The sequence below is a fragment of the Diceros bicornis genome, chromosome 8 (genome assembly GCF_020826845.1).
Source record: "Diceros bicornis minor isolate mBicDic1 chromosome 8, mDicBic1.mat.cur, whole genome shotgun sequence".
Taxonomy (NCBI): domain Eukaryota; kingdom Metazoa; phylum Chordata; class Mammalia; order Perissodactyla; family Rhinocerotidae; genus Diceros; species Diceros bicornis.
In genome coordinates, this window is record NC_080747.1 from 68,089,439 (window position 1) to 68,106,839 (window position 17,401).

General features: G+C 42.3%; 1 protein-coding gene across 2 annotated transcripts in view; it reads left to right on the forward strand.

The window, feature by feature from the left end:
• Positions 1-1,575: 1,575 nt before the first annotated feature.
• The window catches only part of GPAT3 (glycerol-3-phosphate acyltransferase 3), a 65,555-nt gene continuing 49,729 nt past the window's right edge, over positions 1,576-17,401 (forward strand). Inside the window, exons 1-3 of one of the 2 annotated variants that reach the window (XM_058547428.1) lie at positions 1,576-1,611; positions 1,762-2,048; positions 10,900-10,966. In XM_058547428.1, the coding sequence (XP_058403411.1) occupies positions 1,908-2,048; positions 10,900-10,966 (208 nt within the window). In that variant the 5' untranslated portion in view covers positions 1,576-1,611; positions 1,762-1,907. The other variant, XM_058547427.1, reaches the window with a different exon arrangement.

Sequence of the window (17,401 nt, forward strand, 5' to 3'; positions counted from 1 at the left end):
TTGCCTGCACTGGGACTTGGTTGGGTAAACTTTGGGACAGTCATTCAGCATTCCTTAGTCATCTTTCTTTGAGGAAATAAAAGGAGGCTAAGAGTTTTGCCTGAATGTATAGTGTTAAATGAGTCAATATAATCTTTGAGGTTTTGTGCTCAATATGTTTGTTTTCAGCAAAGACTTTGGACAGATTTTGGCAATTGTGTTTTCCTTGTTTTTGTAAACTGGCAGACTCTTCATAGGTTTAATTTTTTAAAGCCAAGTGCCTGAAACTTCTTCGTTCATAAGTTAGTTTTTATGACCAAGTTATAATTATTTTCCCCTCTTGGTGGGAGAGGGGAGTTTTGATATTTACCTGGCAAGATGTGCAGAGGACAAATATTTACATTCTTTGCGGGGGGCTGCTCTCCTCCCTTTAGCTCTCCACTTCCTCACACCCTGGGCAGGGGCAGCTTTCTTTGCAGTATTTACTATCAACACTGTTTCAATTCAGTTCGCTGGCCCTCCCAGTTTTTCCAGCTTGAAATAATACCCAAAAGAGACCTGTACGAGATTTGGGTCTCATTCAGTGATGATCTGGAAACCCTGGGCAGCCTGATTTTCTTTACTACAGTCTCAACATCCTTTTTTATGCTCATTCTTAAAAACGAATCAAGTCTCTAAGGGACATGAACTGCAGTGAAGTCAATACCCATATAGGGTTTGCCCTTCATTGTTCTAGTAAGGGCTGGCACCGCAGCAGTGCCGGGACTGAATACCAGGAGGCGCGCGTCAGCTTGGCGAAGGCTTGAGCCGGTCTGGCGTTTCCCGCAGCTTCCGTGCGCTGAGAGTGTGGGGTGAGTGGTAAGGGAAGCTGTGGCTGGAATCTTCTCCCAGCAAGTAAGCGACCCTCAGCTGAAGGATTTCTGTGCCAGGGAGATGGCAGCTGAGAGAAGTAGGCGACTCGTGGAGAGAGCTTTGTACTCTCCGGATAAGCAAGATAGAGTCCCAGAGCTCCGTAGGGGACGGAGGGGTAGGAGGTGTGGGAGACGTGGAAGCGGCTCAGCAGCCAGAAATTTCCTTCTCCTTGAAAGCCCTTCCGAGAGGTCGTTTTACACCCACACAAACAAGACCTTCTCAAGCGTCCCGGACACGTCAATAGTTCATTTTGGGGGTGAAGAAAATGCTAACATTTACAGATGAAAACTCTGCTCCCTAAAAGACCCTTGCTGAGATGGCCGGGGGAGGCGGGGCGCGGGGAAGACGGGCGGCCGCCCAGGAGGCTGCGGCGCTCTCGGTGCACTTCCCGCCTGGAAGCTCCCCGCTGGGTGGCGGAGGAAGTGGGGCGAGGGCAGGGTGCAGAAATAGGGCGCCGGGCGCCCGAGCGCAGCCAGCCACCAGCCAGTCCTCGGCCTGGGGCCAGTTCCGCCGGCGGCCCGTGTGCTGTGGTGCGGTGAGCCCGCAGGGATCCTCGCTCCGGGAGGGCCTTGGTGAGTCACCCGCTGAGTGTCGCAATCGCCACCCAGAGGAACGCAGGCACAGGGTGAGGCGCGTTCCCGGCTGCGCTCGCGCGCCCCGCCCGCGTCGCGGTGTCCCTGCGCTCGTCCCGCGCTCCCGTCCTGCGGCCGGCGCTCCCAGGTCTGCGCCCGCTGCGGGGGCTTCCGCGCGGTCCTGGGCCTCCAGCGGAGAAAGAGTTAACCGGCCGGGACGAGGAGGAGCCCGAAGAGGAAGGAAGGAAATTGCTGTCGTTCTGAAAGTTTTTTCCTTCCTCTGTTCTTTTCCCTGCAGAGGTGAGTGCCGGGAGGCGGCGGCGCTGACTCTCCGGAGCCTGGCTCCGCGCCTCTGCTCCCGGAGCTGCCGCCTGACTGGGGACAGGGACAACTGTCGCGCTCGAGCCTCCTCCGTAGACCCCTTCTGAGAAGGTGCCCCGAGCCATGGAGGGCGCAGAGCTGGCCGGGAAGATTCTTTCCACATGGCTGACGCTGGTGCTCGGACTCATCCTCCTGCCTTCGGCCTTCGGCGTGTCTTTGGGCATCTCCGAGATCTACATGAAGATCCTGGTGAAAATCTTAGAGGTGAGTGCCTGGAGGGATAGGGCGCCCCCGCACCTCGGAGGGCTTCAGGGAGAACCAGGGGTAGTGGGGGCCGAGGATAGAGTTGTGAGAGCCGAGTTGACTCGAGGGGACCAGTTGGGAAGGTCAGCGGTCCGCAGGGGTGTGCTCTCCTCCGCAGTAGCGCGAAGACACCATCCCAGCTTCTCCCGTAGAGCTGGAGGGATCCCAGCTGAGACCACTGGGCCACGCTTTTGTTCCTCTCATTGAAGACAGAACCACCCCAACCCCTGTTCTGTTACTATTATTATTATTTTTACCGATTACAATAACAGTGCGACCACTTTTTATATCCGTTTCCTTATATCCATGATGCAGTGCAGACATCACTTGACCTTCTTTAGTCTTATCAGCCCTGAGTTTCAGAGGTCCTTTCCTGTCCTAAGTCATCCTGTCCAGAAAGGCATCATGTTCTAGTTTATGCTCAAGATAAGAAGGCAATTGCTGGATGGTAGAAAGAAATCTGATTATATTTAACGGAGTCATGGAGATTTTATCTAATCCATGGCACTTCAGATGTCGTTGAAAATGTATATTCTTTGACCTCAGCTCTCCCTACACTCTTCTTTCCAAATTCTGCGAAGAACAGTGTTAGATGGAAGTGAGTCTGGTGGGAGCAACTGCAGCTTCCCCTTAGACAGGGCTTGATGAAATTACAGAGGGCTTTCCCGCTTACTCTCTCCTCAGATGCTCCCCAAAGCCTTGGAAGGTGGGGAGGGCAAGTGTATCCCCCTTTTACGGGTAAGGAAACTGAGACTCAGAGAGGTTCAGTGGTTTGCTTGAATTAAGTGGTGGAGACAAAAGTCTTAACTGAGGAGAGGGCCTGTAGCCTAGTGGTTAGGAGTACAGACTCTGGGTACAGATTTGCTTAGATTTGGTACCAAAATCCCAGCTCTGCTTCTCAATATGTGACTTTAGGGAAGTCACCTACTTCTTGTGCCTCATTTTCCTCATCTATAAAATAGAAATAACAATAACAGCTATTTCCGTAGGGTCGTTTAAGTGAGTTAAAAACATGTCAAGCATCTTAGAAGGGTGCCTATATATGTTAGGTATGACGTTAAGTGTTTGCTGCTATTAAAAGAATAATATTATTATTTAGATTCTAGCATCCTATTTCTCTAACTTCTACACTAACTTGTAATATGGGTTCTCATTTTTCTGCCCTTATTTTCTGTGGGCCCCCAGAACTTGGCTTTATCAGTTCTTCTCCCACAGCTAGTAGGGTGGCTCTCAGATATACACCTCTAACTGGCCAATCTCCCACCTACTCATCTCCTGCAAATCTCTTCTACCTGCTAATCTCTGGTTTACCAGATTTTTGTTGCACTTTCTCTTGGTGGCTATTTTTCTGTCTAGTCTTTGAAGTTATGTTTGATTCTTCATCCTCAGCCCTCATATTTTAAGAGTTCTGTTGTTTCTACTTGGGAGATATTTCACAGTTTTGAACCTCTCTTATTGACTTCACACTCTGAACTTGGTCACACTATGCTGTGAATTTCTTAGCTGCTTCTTACTGTTAGCTCTTTTTCAGAATACTCTTCCTGTAGCTTGGGGGAATTCTGAAATGATTCAGCTGTTCTCCCATACAGCAATGTCTTTTGGAATTTATACCCCAAGTGAGAATGGAGTGAAGGTAGATCGCACCCACTGGCTCCCAGATGCTGACTCCCGTATTCTTGCTTTAGTAATTCAAGTTTCAGCTAAAGAGATGTAGAGAGAGGCCAGCTACTTGCTGTCAGCCTGGCAAGTACCTACTATGCTTTGATGGGATATCTCCAGTCCAGGATCTGGCCCTCAGTTTGGCTGGGTCTCTTGTTTTAATTTTTGTCCATCTAGATTTGAAGAGGCTTTCAGAGATACACTCCTTGTTAATTAGACTCTCAAAAATGCCAATTTTCTAATTGTAGTGGGAGATACACCATTTAGCTTGGAAACCAGGTAGACGGCAGCATAAGGAACCAGCCTCTTTGCTAAGACTGTGTTGTTAGGTCAGAGAGCTGCTTGGCATATATGGAATTAGTATGGGGATTCATTTTGTGAGCCAACTCTAGGTGTGGTAGCTGCCTGGAGCGCCTGTGTTTGGGAGCAGTTGGGCTCATCAGGAAGGAGCTGTGATCCCACAGTGATACCTGCTTTAGGCACAGGAGAGCAAAATGGCAATCCAGGGCTTTTCATCTTTCAACTAGAAGAGCGTTAGATGTTTCAAAGACATTTCTCTGGGGGAGGGGGTTGTTAGGAGTACTGTGGATTGTTTTTTCCTATTGTAGGTATAATTCTCTTAAAAATTGTGCTGATTGTTTAGTGTTAGAACATTTTTTTTTTTTTGTGAGGAGATCAGCCCTGTGCTAGCATCTGCCAACCCTCCTCTTTTCTTTCTTTCTTTTTTTTTTTTTTTTTGCTGAGGAGGACTGGCCCTGGCCTAACATCCATGCCCATCTTCCTCCACTTTACATGGGACGCCGCCACAGCATGGCTTGCCAGCCAGTGCGTTGGTGCACGCCCAGTATCCGAACCGGCGAACCCCCGGCTGCCACAGCGGAGTGTGCGCACCTAACCGCTTGCGCCACCGGGCCGGCCCCGGAACATCTTTAGTTCTAAATGAATACCCTATCTTTTTGTAGATTCCATTCAAGGCCTAGCCCTTCTGTTACTTGTTATTCCTTATACATTCTCAACTGATTTGGTTGTTTCTTTCTTTCTTTTGCATTCCAGTCCCAAGAATGTTCTTTGGGCTCTTTGATTGGAATTGGATATTTCTCAGGTCTCCTTGGTTACAATTTACATCTATTTTTTTGTTTGTTTGTTTGTTTTTATTTTTTTTTTTGTGAGGAAGATCAGCCCTGAGCTAACATCCATGCCAATCCTCCTCTTTTCCTTTTGCTGAGGAAGACTGGGCCTGGGCTAACATCCGTGCCCATCTTCCTCCACTTTATGTGGGACGCTGCTATAGCATGGCCTGACAAGCAGTGTGTCGGTGCTCGCCCAGGATCTGAACCCGGGCCGCCAGCAGCAGAGTGTGTGCACTTAACCCTACGCCATGGGGCTGGCCCCCAGTTTACATACCATTTTAGTTTATTTTTATTTTTTATTTTTATTTGTTTTTTTAAATATTTTTATTGCAGTAACATTGGTTTATAACATTGCATAAATTTCAATGTACATCATTATACTTCTATTTCTGCATAGATTACATCGTGTTCTCATGTTCACCACCCAAATACTAATTACAATCCATCACCACACATATGTGCCTAATCATCCCTTTCGCCCTCCTCCCTCCCGCCTTGCCCTCTGGTAACCACCAATCCAATCTCTGTCTCTATGTGTTTGTTTGTTGTTGTTTTTACATACCATTTTAAAAGGTCACTTAGGGGCCTGCCTGGTGGCATAGTGGTTAAGTTCTCATGCTCTGCTTTGGTTGCCTGGGGTTTGTGTGTTCGGATCCTGGGCACGGACCTACACATCACTCATCAAGCCATGTTGTGGTAGTGTCCCACATATGAAATAGAGGAAGATTGGTAGAGATGTTAGCTCAGGGCTAATCTTCCTCAAGTGAAAAAAGAGGAAGGTTGGCAACAGATGTTAGCTCAGGGCCACTCTTCCTCACCGGAAAAAAAAAAAAGGTCATTTAGTTTTGTACATTATGTGATTAGTTTGATAAGTTTTGTTGACAATGGGTGGCTTTTTCATAACCAAAAACTCAAATTCTGGAGGTTGAAATGTGTGTGGGGTACCTTCTGAATAGCTGACTGTGGTAATTGCAGATTGTCAAGTAACTCACTCAGCTCTATGCTCGTCTTTTACTCCTGCTTAGCTCACCAGTTCAGGTAATAGTTATTTATTGAGCACCTACTGCATGCCACCCTATGCATTGCTGAATATCTCTAGATGTGTTCATAAGTCCGTGATATGGCAAGCTACTTGAGAACAAGGCTTGAATTCTTAGCTTAGAGTAAGTTTAGTGAGTCTCTAAACCAGTGATTTTCAGGGGTATATAATAATTTCTTAGGAGTATATATGTCAACATTATAACTATATAGTGGGGAAAATTGTTTTAGAAATACAAACTATGAAAAGTAAAACTACTGGCTGAGGGGATGTGTAGAGGGTAGTCCATCTAGATGGTAGGGTGTATGTATCTGAATCTCTGGGAGGGTATGTGTGAAGTTTTTATGTTTATCAAACAGGAGCATGGATTAGAGATTGAAATATGAACTTTCACGGTTCTCAACCGTGAAAGTTAATTATAAGGTTAATGATGGGGATAAGGGTGGTGAAGGATTGCTATTTGTTGGCCTAAGGTTCATGATTAGAGGGAAATCAAGAGTGGGAAGAGAATGTAGGATTGATGGTGAAGAAGGTAGGGGAATGCTGTGTAAGTGATCTTATCTAGCCAGATAATACAGGTAATGGACAGATAATAAATGTCAGTGGACTAAGTTTGCCCTAAACTTTTTTTTTTTGCTTAGGAAGATTCTCCCTGAGCTAACATCTATTGCAAGTCTTCCTCTTTTTTGCTGAGTAAGATTCACCTTGAGCCAACATTTGTTGCTAATCTTCCTCTATTTTGTTTGTGGGTCGCCACCACATCATGGCCACGAGTGGTGTAGGTCCGTGCCTGGGAACCAAACTGGGGCCATTGAAGTAGAGTGTGCCGAACTTAACCACTAGGCCATCAGGGTTGGCCACCCCCCACCGCCCCCAACTTTTGAGAAGAAGCTGGAAGCATGAACAGCTTCCTCCAAATTTCTGCTTATGTAACTTTGGGCAGGTCACTTAACATCTCAGCCTTAGTTTCTATGTGTGTGTATAGGAATATGCCCCATGGAGTTATTGTGCAGATTAAATGAGGAGAAGTAAATGAAAGCACTGGATACATAATAGGTGCTCGGGTCTTAGTGGAGTTTGAATTGGAACAATTTTGGTCTTGTTTTTTTGTTTTTCTGCTCCTATGTGGCTAAGATTTAACCTACCTTCAGATCTTTGCTGTCAGCACCCATACTCAGAGCAGACTGCTCCTGCCTTTTATTTTTATTATTATTCTTTCCTTTTACCCTCTCCTCCATCCACCAGTTAGTTTTCCATCTTTTTTAAAAGGCACGTCAATAATTCGCAGATGGTTGTAACACCTCTGTTATTATAATACTTACGTATTATCCTTAGTGTTGGAAATACAGAAAGTATGACGAAAAGTAATAATAAAGAAAAGCTACCAAAGCAATGTACTTTTCTTTTAACTTAATTCCACAACAACTCTGAGATAGGGTCTATTATTATTCTCATTGATAGATTGGGGAATGAAGGTTCAGAGAGGTAATTATCTGGGCAGGGGCATAGAGCTGTCAGTGGTAGAAGCAGAATTTTAGTTTGAATCTAGAGCCTGAGTTCTTACTCCGCCAAGATGACAGCCTCTGCCAAGAAACTTTTATTTTGCTACAGATGTTGGCCAGCTATTATTTGAGTAAGCCTAATATTTTGAATTTATATATAATTTTGTGCATTTTTCCTCATTTCATTCCCTCTCCTTAGTCAATTCTTAAATGTGTTTTTAGTGTAAAAACTGAAGAGTGAATAGTCTAGGTGACAGTGTCACATTTTTGCAAGCTTTTGGCCTAAACTTGAAAAATCAGATTTAACCCTTTCTTTTTGATGACTTGTAGACAGCTACTTTTTTCCATCCAAGAGGATTTTGAAATTAAGTGGAGTGAGAACCTGATTGAAAGTGTCTTTCAACTTTCCTTGGTAGGGAGAGTGAGATGGGGAGTAGAACAGGGATTGTTAGAAGACACTATTGTGCTTCAGGGCCATCTTGCAGACACAGCTGTATCTTTCGTGGTGCCTTGAGGCGGATGTATTCTGAGATGCCTCTGGAAGAGATTAAGAACCTCTAAAGTGGTATTTTACCTTTGTATTTGGGCCTACCTGATCAGCTAGAGAAGCTGGCACGGTAAAAAAGAAATAGCTATTTATTGGGAGATGCACTGATGGTCCAGAAAAAATTGATCATTTTGGTACCTGAAGTGTGGGGTGTGGGGCAGGAGGAAGAAGCCAACATTTTTCTACTTTGTGGCCTACTGCCACATTGGATAGATTATCTCCTTTAATTTTTACAACAACCCTTTATACTTTCTCTGGTTTAGAGATGATGAAACTGAGGCCCCAAGAGATTCAGGTCTTCTGTCTGAGATGATTACAGCAGGGAAGTGGCAGAAGTGTAGTTCGTGTGTATAGCTGGCTGCAAAGCATGGGCACTTTTTCGCTTTCACTGGAGAGTAAGCCTGAAGAAGAAAATGGTTTTCCGGTACAGCTTCCCTTTGGCATTAAATGACTTCTCCAACCTTAGAATGTTCTAGTCTTGAACACTGTAACTGCATTTCGTAGGACAGACCTTTGGAGTCATCATTTCAGGAGAGGTTATGCATTCTGAGACTTCTCTGGTCACGGAATATGGAGCTGTGTCTAGCACATCATGCTATTTGAGGAATGCTCCTGCATTAGTTTGCTCAAGCTGCCATAACAAAGTACCGCGACTGGGGGGCTTAAATAACAGAAATCTATTTTCATACAGTTCTGGAGGCTAGAATTCCAAGATCAAGGTGTTGGCAGGTTTGTTTTTTTTCTGAGGCCTCTCTCCTTGACTTGCAGATGGCTGCCTTCTTGCTGTGGCCTTTCCTTTGTGTGTGCACATCCCTGGTGTCTCTTTGGGTTTTTTTTTATTTGTTTTTGGTTTTTTGGTGGGGAAAATTGGCCATGAGCTAACATCCATTGCCAATCTTCCTCTTTTTGCTGAGGAAGATTTGCCCTGAGCTAACATCCGTGCCCATCTTCCTCTATTTTATATGTGGGACGCTGCCACAGCATGGCTTGATGAGTGGTGTCTAGGTCCACGCCTGGGATCCAAACCTGTGAACCCCGGGCTGCCAAAGCAGAATTTGCAGACTTAACCACTATGCCACCGGGCCGGCTCCCCTGGTGTCTCTTTCTGTGTCCAAATTTCTTCTTATAAGAACACCAGGCTGATTGGATTAGGGCCCACCCTAAAGATCTCATTTTAACTTAGTCACCTTTTTAAGGGTCATATCTCCAAATACAATTACATTCTGATGTACTGGGGTTAGGGCTTCAACGTGATTTTTTGGGGGGACCCAGTTCAGCCCATAACAGCCATAAAATATCAATATTTTCCATAATATGAGCATGGAATAATTGTCCTGGTCTAAGGTAATTACTATTTATATAAAATATAAAATCACATGCCTGCAATAAAGAAACTGAGCTCCAAGGTTAACAATGATTGATTGTTTACAATATTTTATTTTAATCATATCTTCGGTCTACTTACAAATAAGTACCAAAGCTTTAAAGTGAAAAATTATGGAAATAAACCTTTCCCTCTATTGAGAAAAGATGGGAGGTGTAAGTCTAGAGCTGGAGAACTCCTGCACTAAATCAGCAAGGAAGAGAAAAGGACGCAAGCAGATTAAGACGAGTCTTATTATCATTTGTGACTTGGCCACTTGAAGCCCAGAAGATTAGGCCGCTATTTATAGGGCATGCTCTACATGCAAATGGCATGTTTCCGCTTTTTCTCTTTGCGATGTTGTACAGGAGTCCTGATGTAGTCAGATCATGCCTTACTCCTTGACTTTCATGTCTGTGTTTTAGGTTATTTATTCTCTAACAGTTATTTTTTTATTTATTTGAAATTCTTTTTTTACCTCTCTGTTTAATCCCTCCGAGTCTAGCAATAACTGAGGTTTTTGCCTTGATATATTTAATAAATTTTGTCTTTTTACCCCTCCAAGGGTGCTTAAGTTCTAATTATAATTATTACAATGCCTTATACCTCTTATTCATCCCCCTACCCAATCAGTCAATTTAGACGTTGTTAGCTTCTGGAATTGTAAGCATCTAAATAATATTTGAATTACTCCTTTTCTAAACTAGAAAAGTAGCCATTGAGATTTTCTGGAATGCTGTCAGCAAAGTTCACTTACCATTTTTGATGTTATGGTAGATAATTTTGGAAATACATAAAAAAGCATAAAGAAGAAAATAACAAATCACATCTCGGTATATTTCTTTACACTCCTATGTGCAGTCAGAACAAATGGGGGTTGATTTTTCCACATAATCATAACATTTTCCGTCTGTATCTTCAAAGGTAAGTGACCAGGTGGGCATGTGATCTCTTGAGTTAGTGATTTCACTGATTCCTTTCCAGCTTTCCACGTCTCCCGCTGCCTCCTTCTGCAGGCTTCTCTCTGATGCAGGCAATTAGGCCTCTTTGAGTGTCTCACCCTCAAATGCCTGATTTGTTATGAAAATAATAGTGATTCTTTGGGCCTCGAGTTTAGGTTTCTATGTGTGTTAATCTTGTTTAATCCTTTTAGCAACCCTATGGGATAGAAACTGTTATCCTCATTTTACAGGTGAGGAAACTGAGGCCTAGAGGGATTAAGTAACTTTAAACCCAGATAGTCTTGATGCCATAACCTGTGCCTGACATGTTTCACAACCTTTTCAAGGAGTAGTTTTTGGAGGGTACCAGATGTGTGTGAGTGGTTTAAATAGAGTCAACACAATCTTTTCCTCATTTTATTAGGGCATTATCAGTAACTAATATAAGAGATATAATATAAGTATGCCTGGGATTTGGCATACTGCTACATCAGACATTCACTGGGGTATTTCTCTAATTCAGGGAGTGTCAGGGCTTAATGTTTAATTTCACTTCCATATAAGCATAGTTTAGGTATTCTGTGTTGTGTCTGTGGAACAGTTTAAATTAACACTTCTACTTTTTCAACAGTGGGCCACAATACGAATTGAAAAAGGAGTCCCAAAGGAGTCTGTTCTTAAAAACTCAGCTCCTGTTGGTAAGTCTTCCTTTTCATTATGATGGTTAAAATATCCAAATTGGGTAGATTTATATCTACCCAATGTGACCTTCAAATATGCAGAGAGTAGAGCATTCTGTGGGCCTTGGATTGTTCATAATTCTGTCCTATATGCAAAATAGTAGCTGCCTGAGTTTTGAATGAGTTTTGCTGTAAAGGAGGTAATATGTGCTGTTCCTCTGTGTGTTCTTACAGGGTATTTCTAAAGACATGCATTTAAAGGTGATTGACCATGGTTTTAAAGATGTAGTCAATGGTTAAAGAAAAGGGGGTCAACTGGATTACCTGGGAGTTAAACTTATTTTTGAGGTTTCATTAGCATTTTATTGTAATTTGTGGTTCTCAAATAATGTTCCTTAGAATACTTTTTCCTGCTAAAGGCTAATTGGTAATATATGAAATAAAAAATAGCTTCCGGGGCCAGCCCCGTGGCTTAGCGGCTAAGTGCTCGCCCTCTGCTGCTGGTGACCCGGGTTCGGATCCTGGGCGTGCACCGACGCACCGCTTGTCATGCCATGCTGTGGCGGTGTCCCATATAAAGTGAAGGAAGATGGGCACAGATGTTAGCCCAGGGCCAATCTTCCTCAGCAAAAAGAGGAGGATTGGCATGGATGTTAGCTCAGCGTTGATCTCCTCAAAAAAAATAAAAAAATAAAAAAATAACTTCCCCATGAAACAAACTTGGGAGTCACCACATACTACACCTTCCTTTTGGAGAGTAATATTGCCTAGTAACAAAGGCTCAGAAAAGTCCTGTGTAAAGAACTTGTTTAAGTTTTGTTAGAAGTGAGTTAACAAATCAACGGAGCTAACCAGTCCCTGCTTCTATTTGTGTACTTTGTCTTTATCTCAATAAACCCTTTCACTTGGGGTAAAAATTTTAAGAATTAAGACACTGGGTTTATAGGGGAGTAGAATTTTATGGGAGTGATGACTATGAAATTAGGAAGAAATAAATCACTAGATTTAATGAAAAGACTAAGCCTTTATGTGTTTTTCAAAAATAGTTGTTGAAACAATTTTATGCCCATCTAATTTGAGATTAAATAAGATCAAAATGTTGAACACTTCACTAGAAGGAATTTATCTTCTGGGGGCTTGTCTAAGAGGAATTGTAGAAATTGTATACTGTATCACGTTTTGGAAATAGCATATTGGAGTGAAAACGTGTGTTTTTGTGTAACTGGATTATTATGTTCAAATGATTGAAGCAACTGGTCGAGCTTCATGGTGTCTACTCAAACACCAAAGTGTTATCACTGATAACATTTTTACAGATTGGATATTTCTGGCTATACTTGATCCTCTCCTCTTGTTATTGCCAGATTTCTCTCAGCTATAGCAGATCTACTAATTTTTTATTTTTCCAGGTACGTTTTTTAACGTGTGTCTTTATGATTTAAGGAGAGAACAAACTTAATTGCTGGTTTTCTGTTGTACTTGAGACTTTGGGCTGTCATTGATCTTGAGTGAGAGTCTACAGGGCCCTATGGATTGGGGTCATGGTGGTGCATGTGTTGGTCCAGAAATTTAAAAGGGCACAAGGTGTTTCAATTTGGTAGGTTAAGAGGATTAAAAAGTCACTAGGGGAGGGTGTTCAGGAGTCTTGGTGTAGTTTTTTTAGCCTGTATGGAAGTGAATATTTTCACTTCTTTGATCTTTTTTTTTTGTTGTGCATCGTCTTTTCTATTTTTGGTCTTTGTCTTCCATGGCACCTCCAGGAAATACTGGAAGTGAACAGGAGGAGAAAATATAAATCATAATGGTTTAGAGTAAGGCTGGTGCCTAAAATTTGTCATATTTCATTCGGAATGGCTACCCTTCCTTTTAGCCTGTGAAATTGGGAACTGACTATTGCAGTTTTGAACATTTGCTACCCGTATGGTTGACAGGGGATCCAAAGATGGTAAAGACGTGGTTTCTTGGGGAGACAGGCATCCGACACGCCACTGTGATGAATGCTAAAATAGGTGCATAAGGAAAGGACAATGTGAGATCTAATTTAGGCTCTGATATTTGCTGCTTTCAGCTCTGTTAATCTCACAGCTGTGCGTAATTTGCACCTCCACGCCCATCCTGACGTATGTTGCTCGGGTAGCCCTGTTCCAGGGTGTGTGCTGTTTGGAGTCAGCAGGGAGACAGTGTCTCAATCCTAGACAGACTGGCAGAGGGTGATGAAACACAGTGAGCACTTGTGTGCTGGGCTGGTGCAATCTTCTGCCTTCGGAGCATCATGTCTCTGTACTGCTGCCAATGATGTAGCACAAGACAGTGTTGAACTGGTCAGTGTTTAGGCAAGGGTCACAGGCAGGCCAAGGGACCCAGGAGAGTGGGTGTGATTTTGAGATGTCTGACTGATACAGTGCTGATGATAGGTTTGGGAAATGGAGAGGGAGAGATTAGCTAAACAGGGAAAAGAGTTACATTTATTTTCTGCACCAATAAATTCCTTCTGCTGTGCTTTTATTTAGTGAAACACGTTTTTTGAAACAGTTTTTAAGTCTCCCCCTCCACTTGATTATAAACCCCTCTTGATTATAATTCTTCTGTGCTTTTACCGAATAAGCCAACTGCAAGCTGAACCTAGGGAAATATTATCTTTGTGGTTAAATAGTTCTCTTCTGTCTTTAGCCATATTCTATTGTGTCTTCTACTAAAATGTCTAATTTATTGAGCTTCAGATATGACCATGAGTAAGATCTCTTTAAGAAGCTCTAGGTGTTAGCTCAGAGCCTCAGCAAAAAGAGGAGGATTAGCATGGATGTTAGCTCAGGGCTGATCTTCCTCACACACAAAAAAAAGAAGCTCTAGGGGGCTGGCCCAGTGGCGTACTGGTTAAGTTCACGCTCTCCGCTTCTGCAGCCCAGAGTTGGCAGGTTCAGATCCCGGGCGTGGACCTATGCACCACTCATCAAGCCATGCTGTGGCGGCATCCCACATACAAAATAGAGGAGGATGGGCACAGATGTTAGCTCAGGGCCTATCTTCCTCACCAAAAAAAAAAAAAAAAAGAAGCTCTGTTACTGCACTTTACTCTTCTAGGTTTAAGGACTTTTCCTCATTGTATTAACAATGAGGAAGAAAAATCTTTTTCCCCTGCTTAAGTAACTGTGTTATACTGAACATTCAATTTCAATGGAGAGTATAGAGTTACCCTCTGCCCTAGTTTTTGTTTCCTGAGAGCTGATGTGCTGGAAAGCTAAAACAAGAAAGAAGAAGGGTACTGGCTCCTTTGCTTCTTTGCGTCTGCTGTGCTTTCGCATCTCCAGCCACAGGACAAATGCATCTCCTTGGACCCTGGGATGTGGTCTGATTGAGAATTTAGCAACTTTTACTTTACTCTGTTGTGAATAGTGCAAGGGACCATTTGACTGTTAAGAACCACCAGCCTAACTCTTTGGGTACCTGACTGATTTCCAGCACTTACTGTGCTATCAGACTTGAATCAGTTAGTAATGTTGATTGTAATTATAATGAATGTAATTAATTGTCATTTTCATGACTCAAGATGAATTCCACTGCCATTGCTTTATGATACCAGGACATTTTGAATGATTACCAACCAAAAGTCAACAGGCAGGATCAAAGGCCAAATTTGCCCTTGCCTGAGGAGTGAGTCACAAACAATACAAATAAACAGAGGCTATGGCTCCGTCATTTTGGCAGCGTTCCCTGGAGTGTTTGCTGGACTGACTCAGCATTGTCGGCAGTGGGAAATTCCTGCACCTCCTCAGGGCCTCCACATTGCTCTACTCCAGCAGCACCACAAAGAAAGATTTTGGGTCATGTGGCCTACTGTTAATTAAGCCCGTGTGCTAAATTTCCCTTCTGCCCCCTATCTCTTGCCCCTCAGCCCCTTGCCCCACCCAAACACACACAAAGGCCAAAATACTGTGGTGAAGCTTCTGATGTTATACCTGTTCAGAGAGAATTCAGGCTGCCAAACATTTCTCTCTAATTTTACTTTTGAAATTCTGTCTGTGAGACTTGACTAACTATGTTGATACTTGTACAGCATTGGCTATATCAACATTAATCAAATCTCTTGAATTCACAGAAAATGTGGGATAATATTTTGTCACAGAAATTTGAGGGATATTGTTCTTCTATGCTCATTTTTGTCTTGGGCAGGCTGTTCTTGATAGTCTGTTTAAATCAGCTGCGTTGATTTAGTACTGTTGTCTTGGTGTAAACTCTTTGCATACATATCGGAATCTGCTGTCCTCAAAGATATGGAGTATAAGGCATTTAATGGGGTTATCTTATGATAAATACTGGAACTTATCTAGCTACTTGCAGAGAGAAATGGGATATGGAAGGATTATAGGTTGAGATTTTCTCTATCACAGCCAAATGTCTACCTGCTTTTATTAGTCTACTCCTCTTGGTAAGTATTGTGCCTGACGGTGATGATGATGACGATGACAGCAATTTTCAAACGTTCACAAAAGTAGAGACATAATATAACGAGCCCCATATAGCCAGGTTCAACACTTGTCAAGATTTTGCCACACTTGATTCATCTATCACTCCTCATTTTTTGCTGAAGTATTTAAAACAGGTACAAGATTTTATGTCTTGTTAATTATATTTCAGTCAAAAAAGATTTCATATCTTTTCCTGCATTTTTTAAAAAGGACTTTTTAAAAATAACCGCAATACTATTATCCCTTTAATGATTTCTTAATGTTATTGACGCAAAACAACCAATAACTATTCTATGGATAAGAGAAATAAGGTCAGTTTACTTGAGAGAGTGAGGATTATAACCCGGGAAGGCCTTAGAAAGCGTTCCAGAGAAGCATGGTTTTCAGTACAGTTTTATATCTTTTTAGAACAAAGAACATACGTTAAACACACCCAGGATACACTTTCATCAAAATTTCAAAGAGGTACTCTGTTGCAAATTAGCAGGTCAACATGACCCTGATGTCAGGAGAGGGACTAATCGGGCCTTACCAATAGGGCATTTGCAATAGGGCTTAGGAGGGGAAGTATGCATTCTTATCTTAAGAGAGTGCATTCTTTGCTTTAATGGTTAAATGTATGTACAGTGTATGTTTGATAGGCCATAAGTCAGGCTTTTTAGTTCAAGCCAAATCAGTTTTGAACCGGAATAGTTACCCCATATACCTCAATATGTGAGAATCTCTTGTCAATATCATCTAATATACAGTCCATATTTAAATTTTCCTAATAGTTTCAAGATGTTTTTACAGTTGATTTGTTTGAATTGAGATTCAGTCACGGTCCGCAAGTATGTTTATTTATTTTTGGACACTGCTTTATTGGACATATGGAAGTTTTTGTGGGGGCTGGCGTACACATTTTTGTTCTTAGAACAAAAATTACTTCATCACAGGTGATTCTGAAAAAATTCACTAACATACTGTACGTGTTTATCCTCACATCTTAATATAGCCCTGTAGAAGGCAAAGGTTTGTTTCTTTTGCTTATTTGTTTGTTTGAAAACCGTTAAGATGAGTCATCTGTATTTCTAAGTGCAACAGAATGAAAACTTTAGTTTAACCACTTTGGAGAGCATTTTGGCAATTTGTAGCAAAGTTGAAGACCTATTACACTATCATCCTACAATTTCACTTCTGCTAAAACATCGACCTACCCAGACTCGCAGCATGTGTGTGTTAGGAGACATGTTACAAGTAGTGAAAATGTAAAGACAACCTAGTCACCCTTTAGGAGGAAAATTAATATGTAAGCTGGTTTATTTATACTATATAGCAGTCAAAATGAATCAACTGGATTTACATGGAGAGAACAAAGTAGACAAATCTCAAACGAGAGAAAAGAAAATGAATAGTTTGATAGTATTTATTTACTATTTAGTGCCGTAAACAGATACTATAGATTTATGTAGATATATGTAGATAAGGACAAAATATATGTGGAAATGCTGTATACTACAGGATAGTCGCATCTTCTTGAAGGGAGGAGAAGTGGGGAGGGTGGCTCTAACTGTATCTATCATTTTTTTCTTTAGAAAATATCTGAAGCAAATATGACAATGGGTATCTTTTTTCTTTGTTAAACTCATATTTTTTATTAAACTTATATTATATTTTAAACATAAAAATTAAAAAAACCCTACCAGGGGCCAGCCCAGTGGCATAGCAGTTAAGTTCGCACGCTCTGCTTCGGTGGCCCGAGGTTTGCAGGTTGGGACCCTGGGCGTGGACCCATGCACTGCTTGTCAGGCCATGCTGTGGCGGTGTAACGTAGAGGAAGATGGGTGTGGACGTTAGCCCAGGGCCAGTCTTCCTCCGCAAAAAGAGGAGGATTGGCAATGGATGTTAGCTCAGGGCTGATCTTCCTCACAAAACCAAAAACAAAAAACCCAACCAAATAAAATCAATAATCATTCAGCAAGAGTCTTTAGTTTGACAAATGGAACTA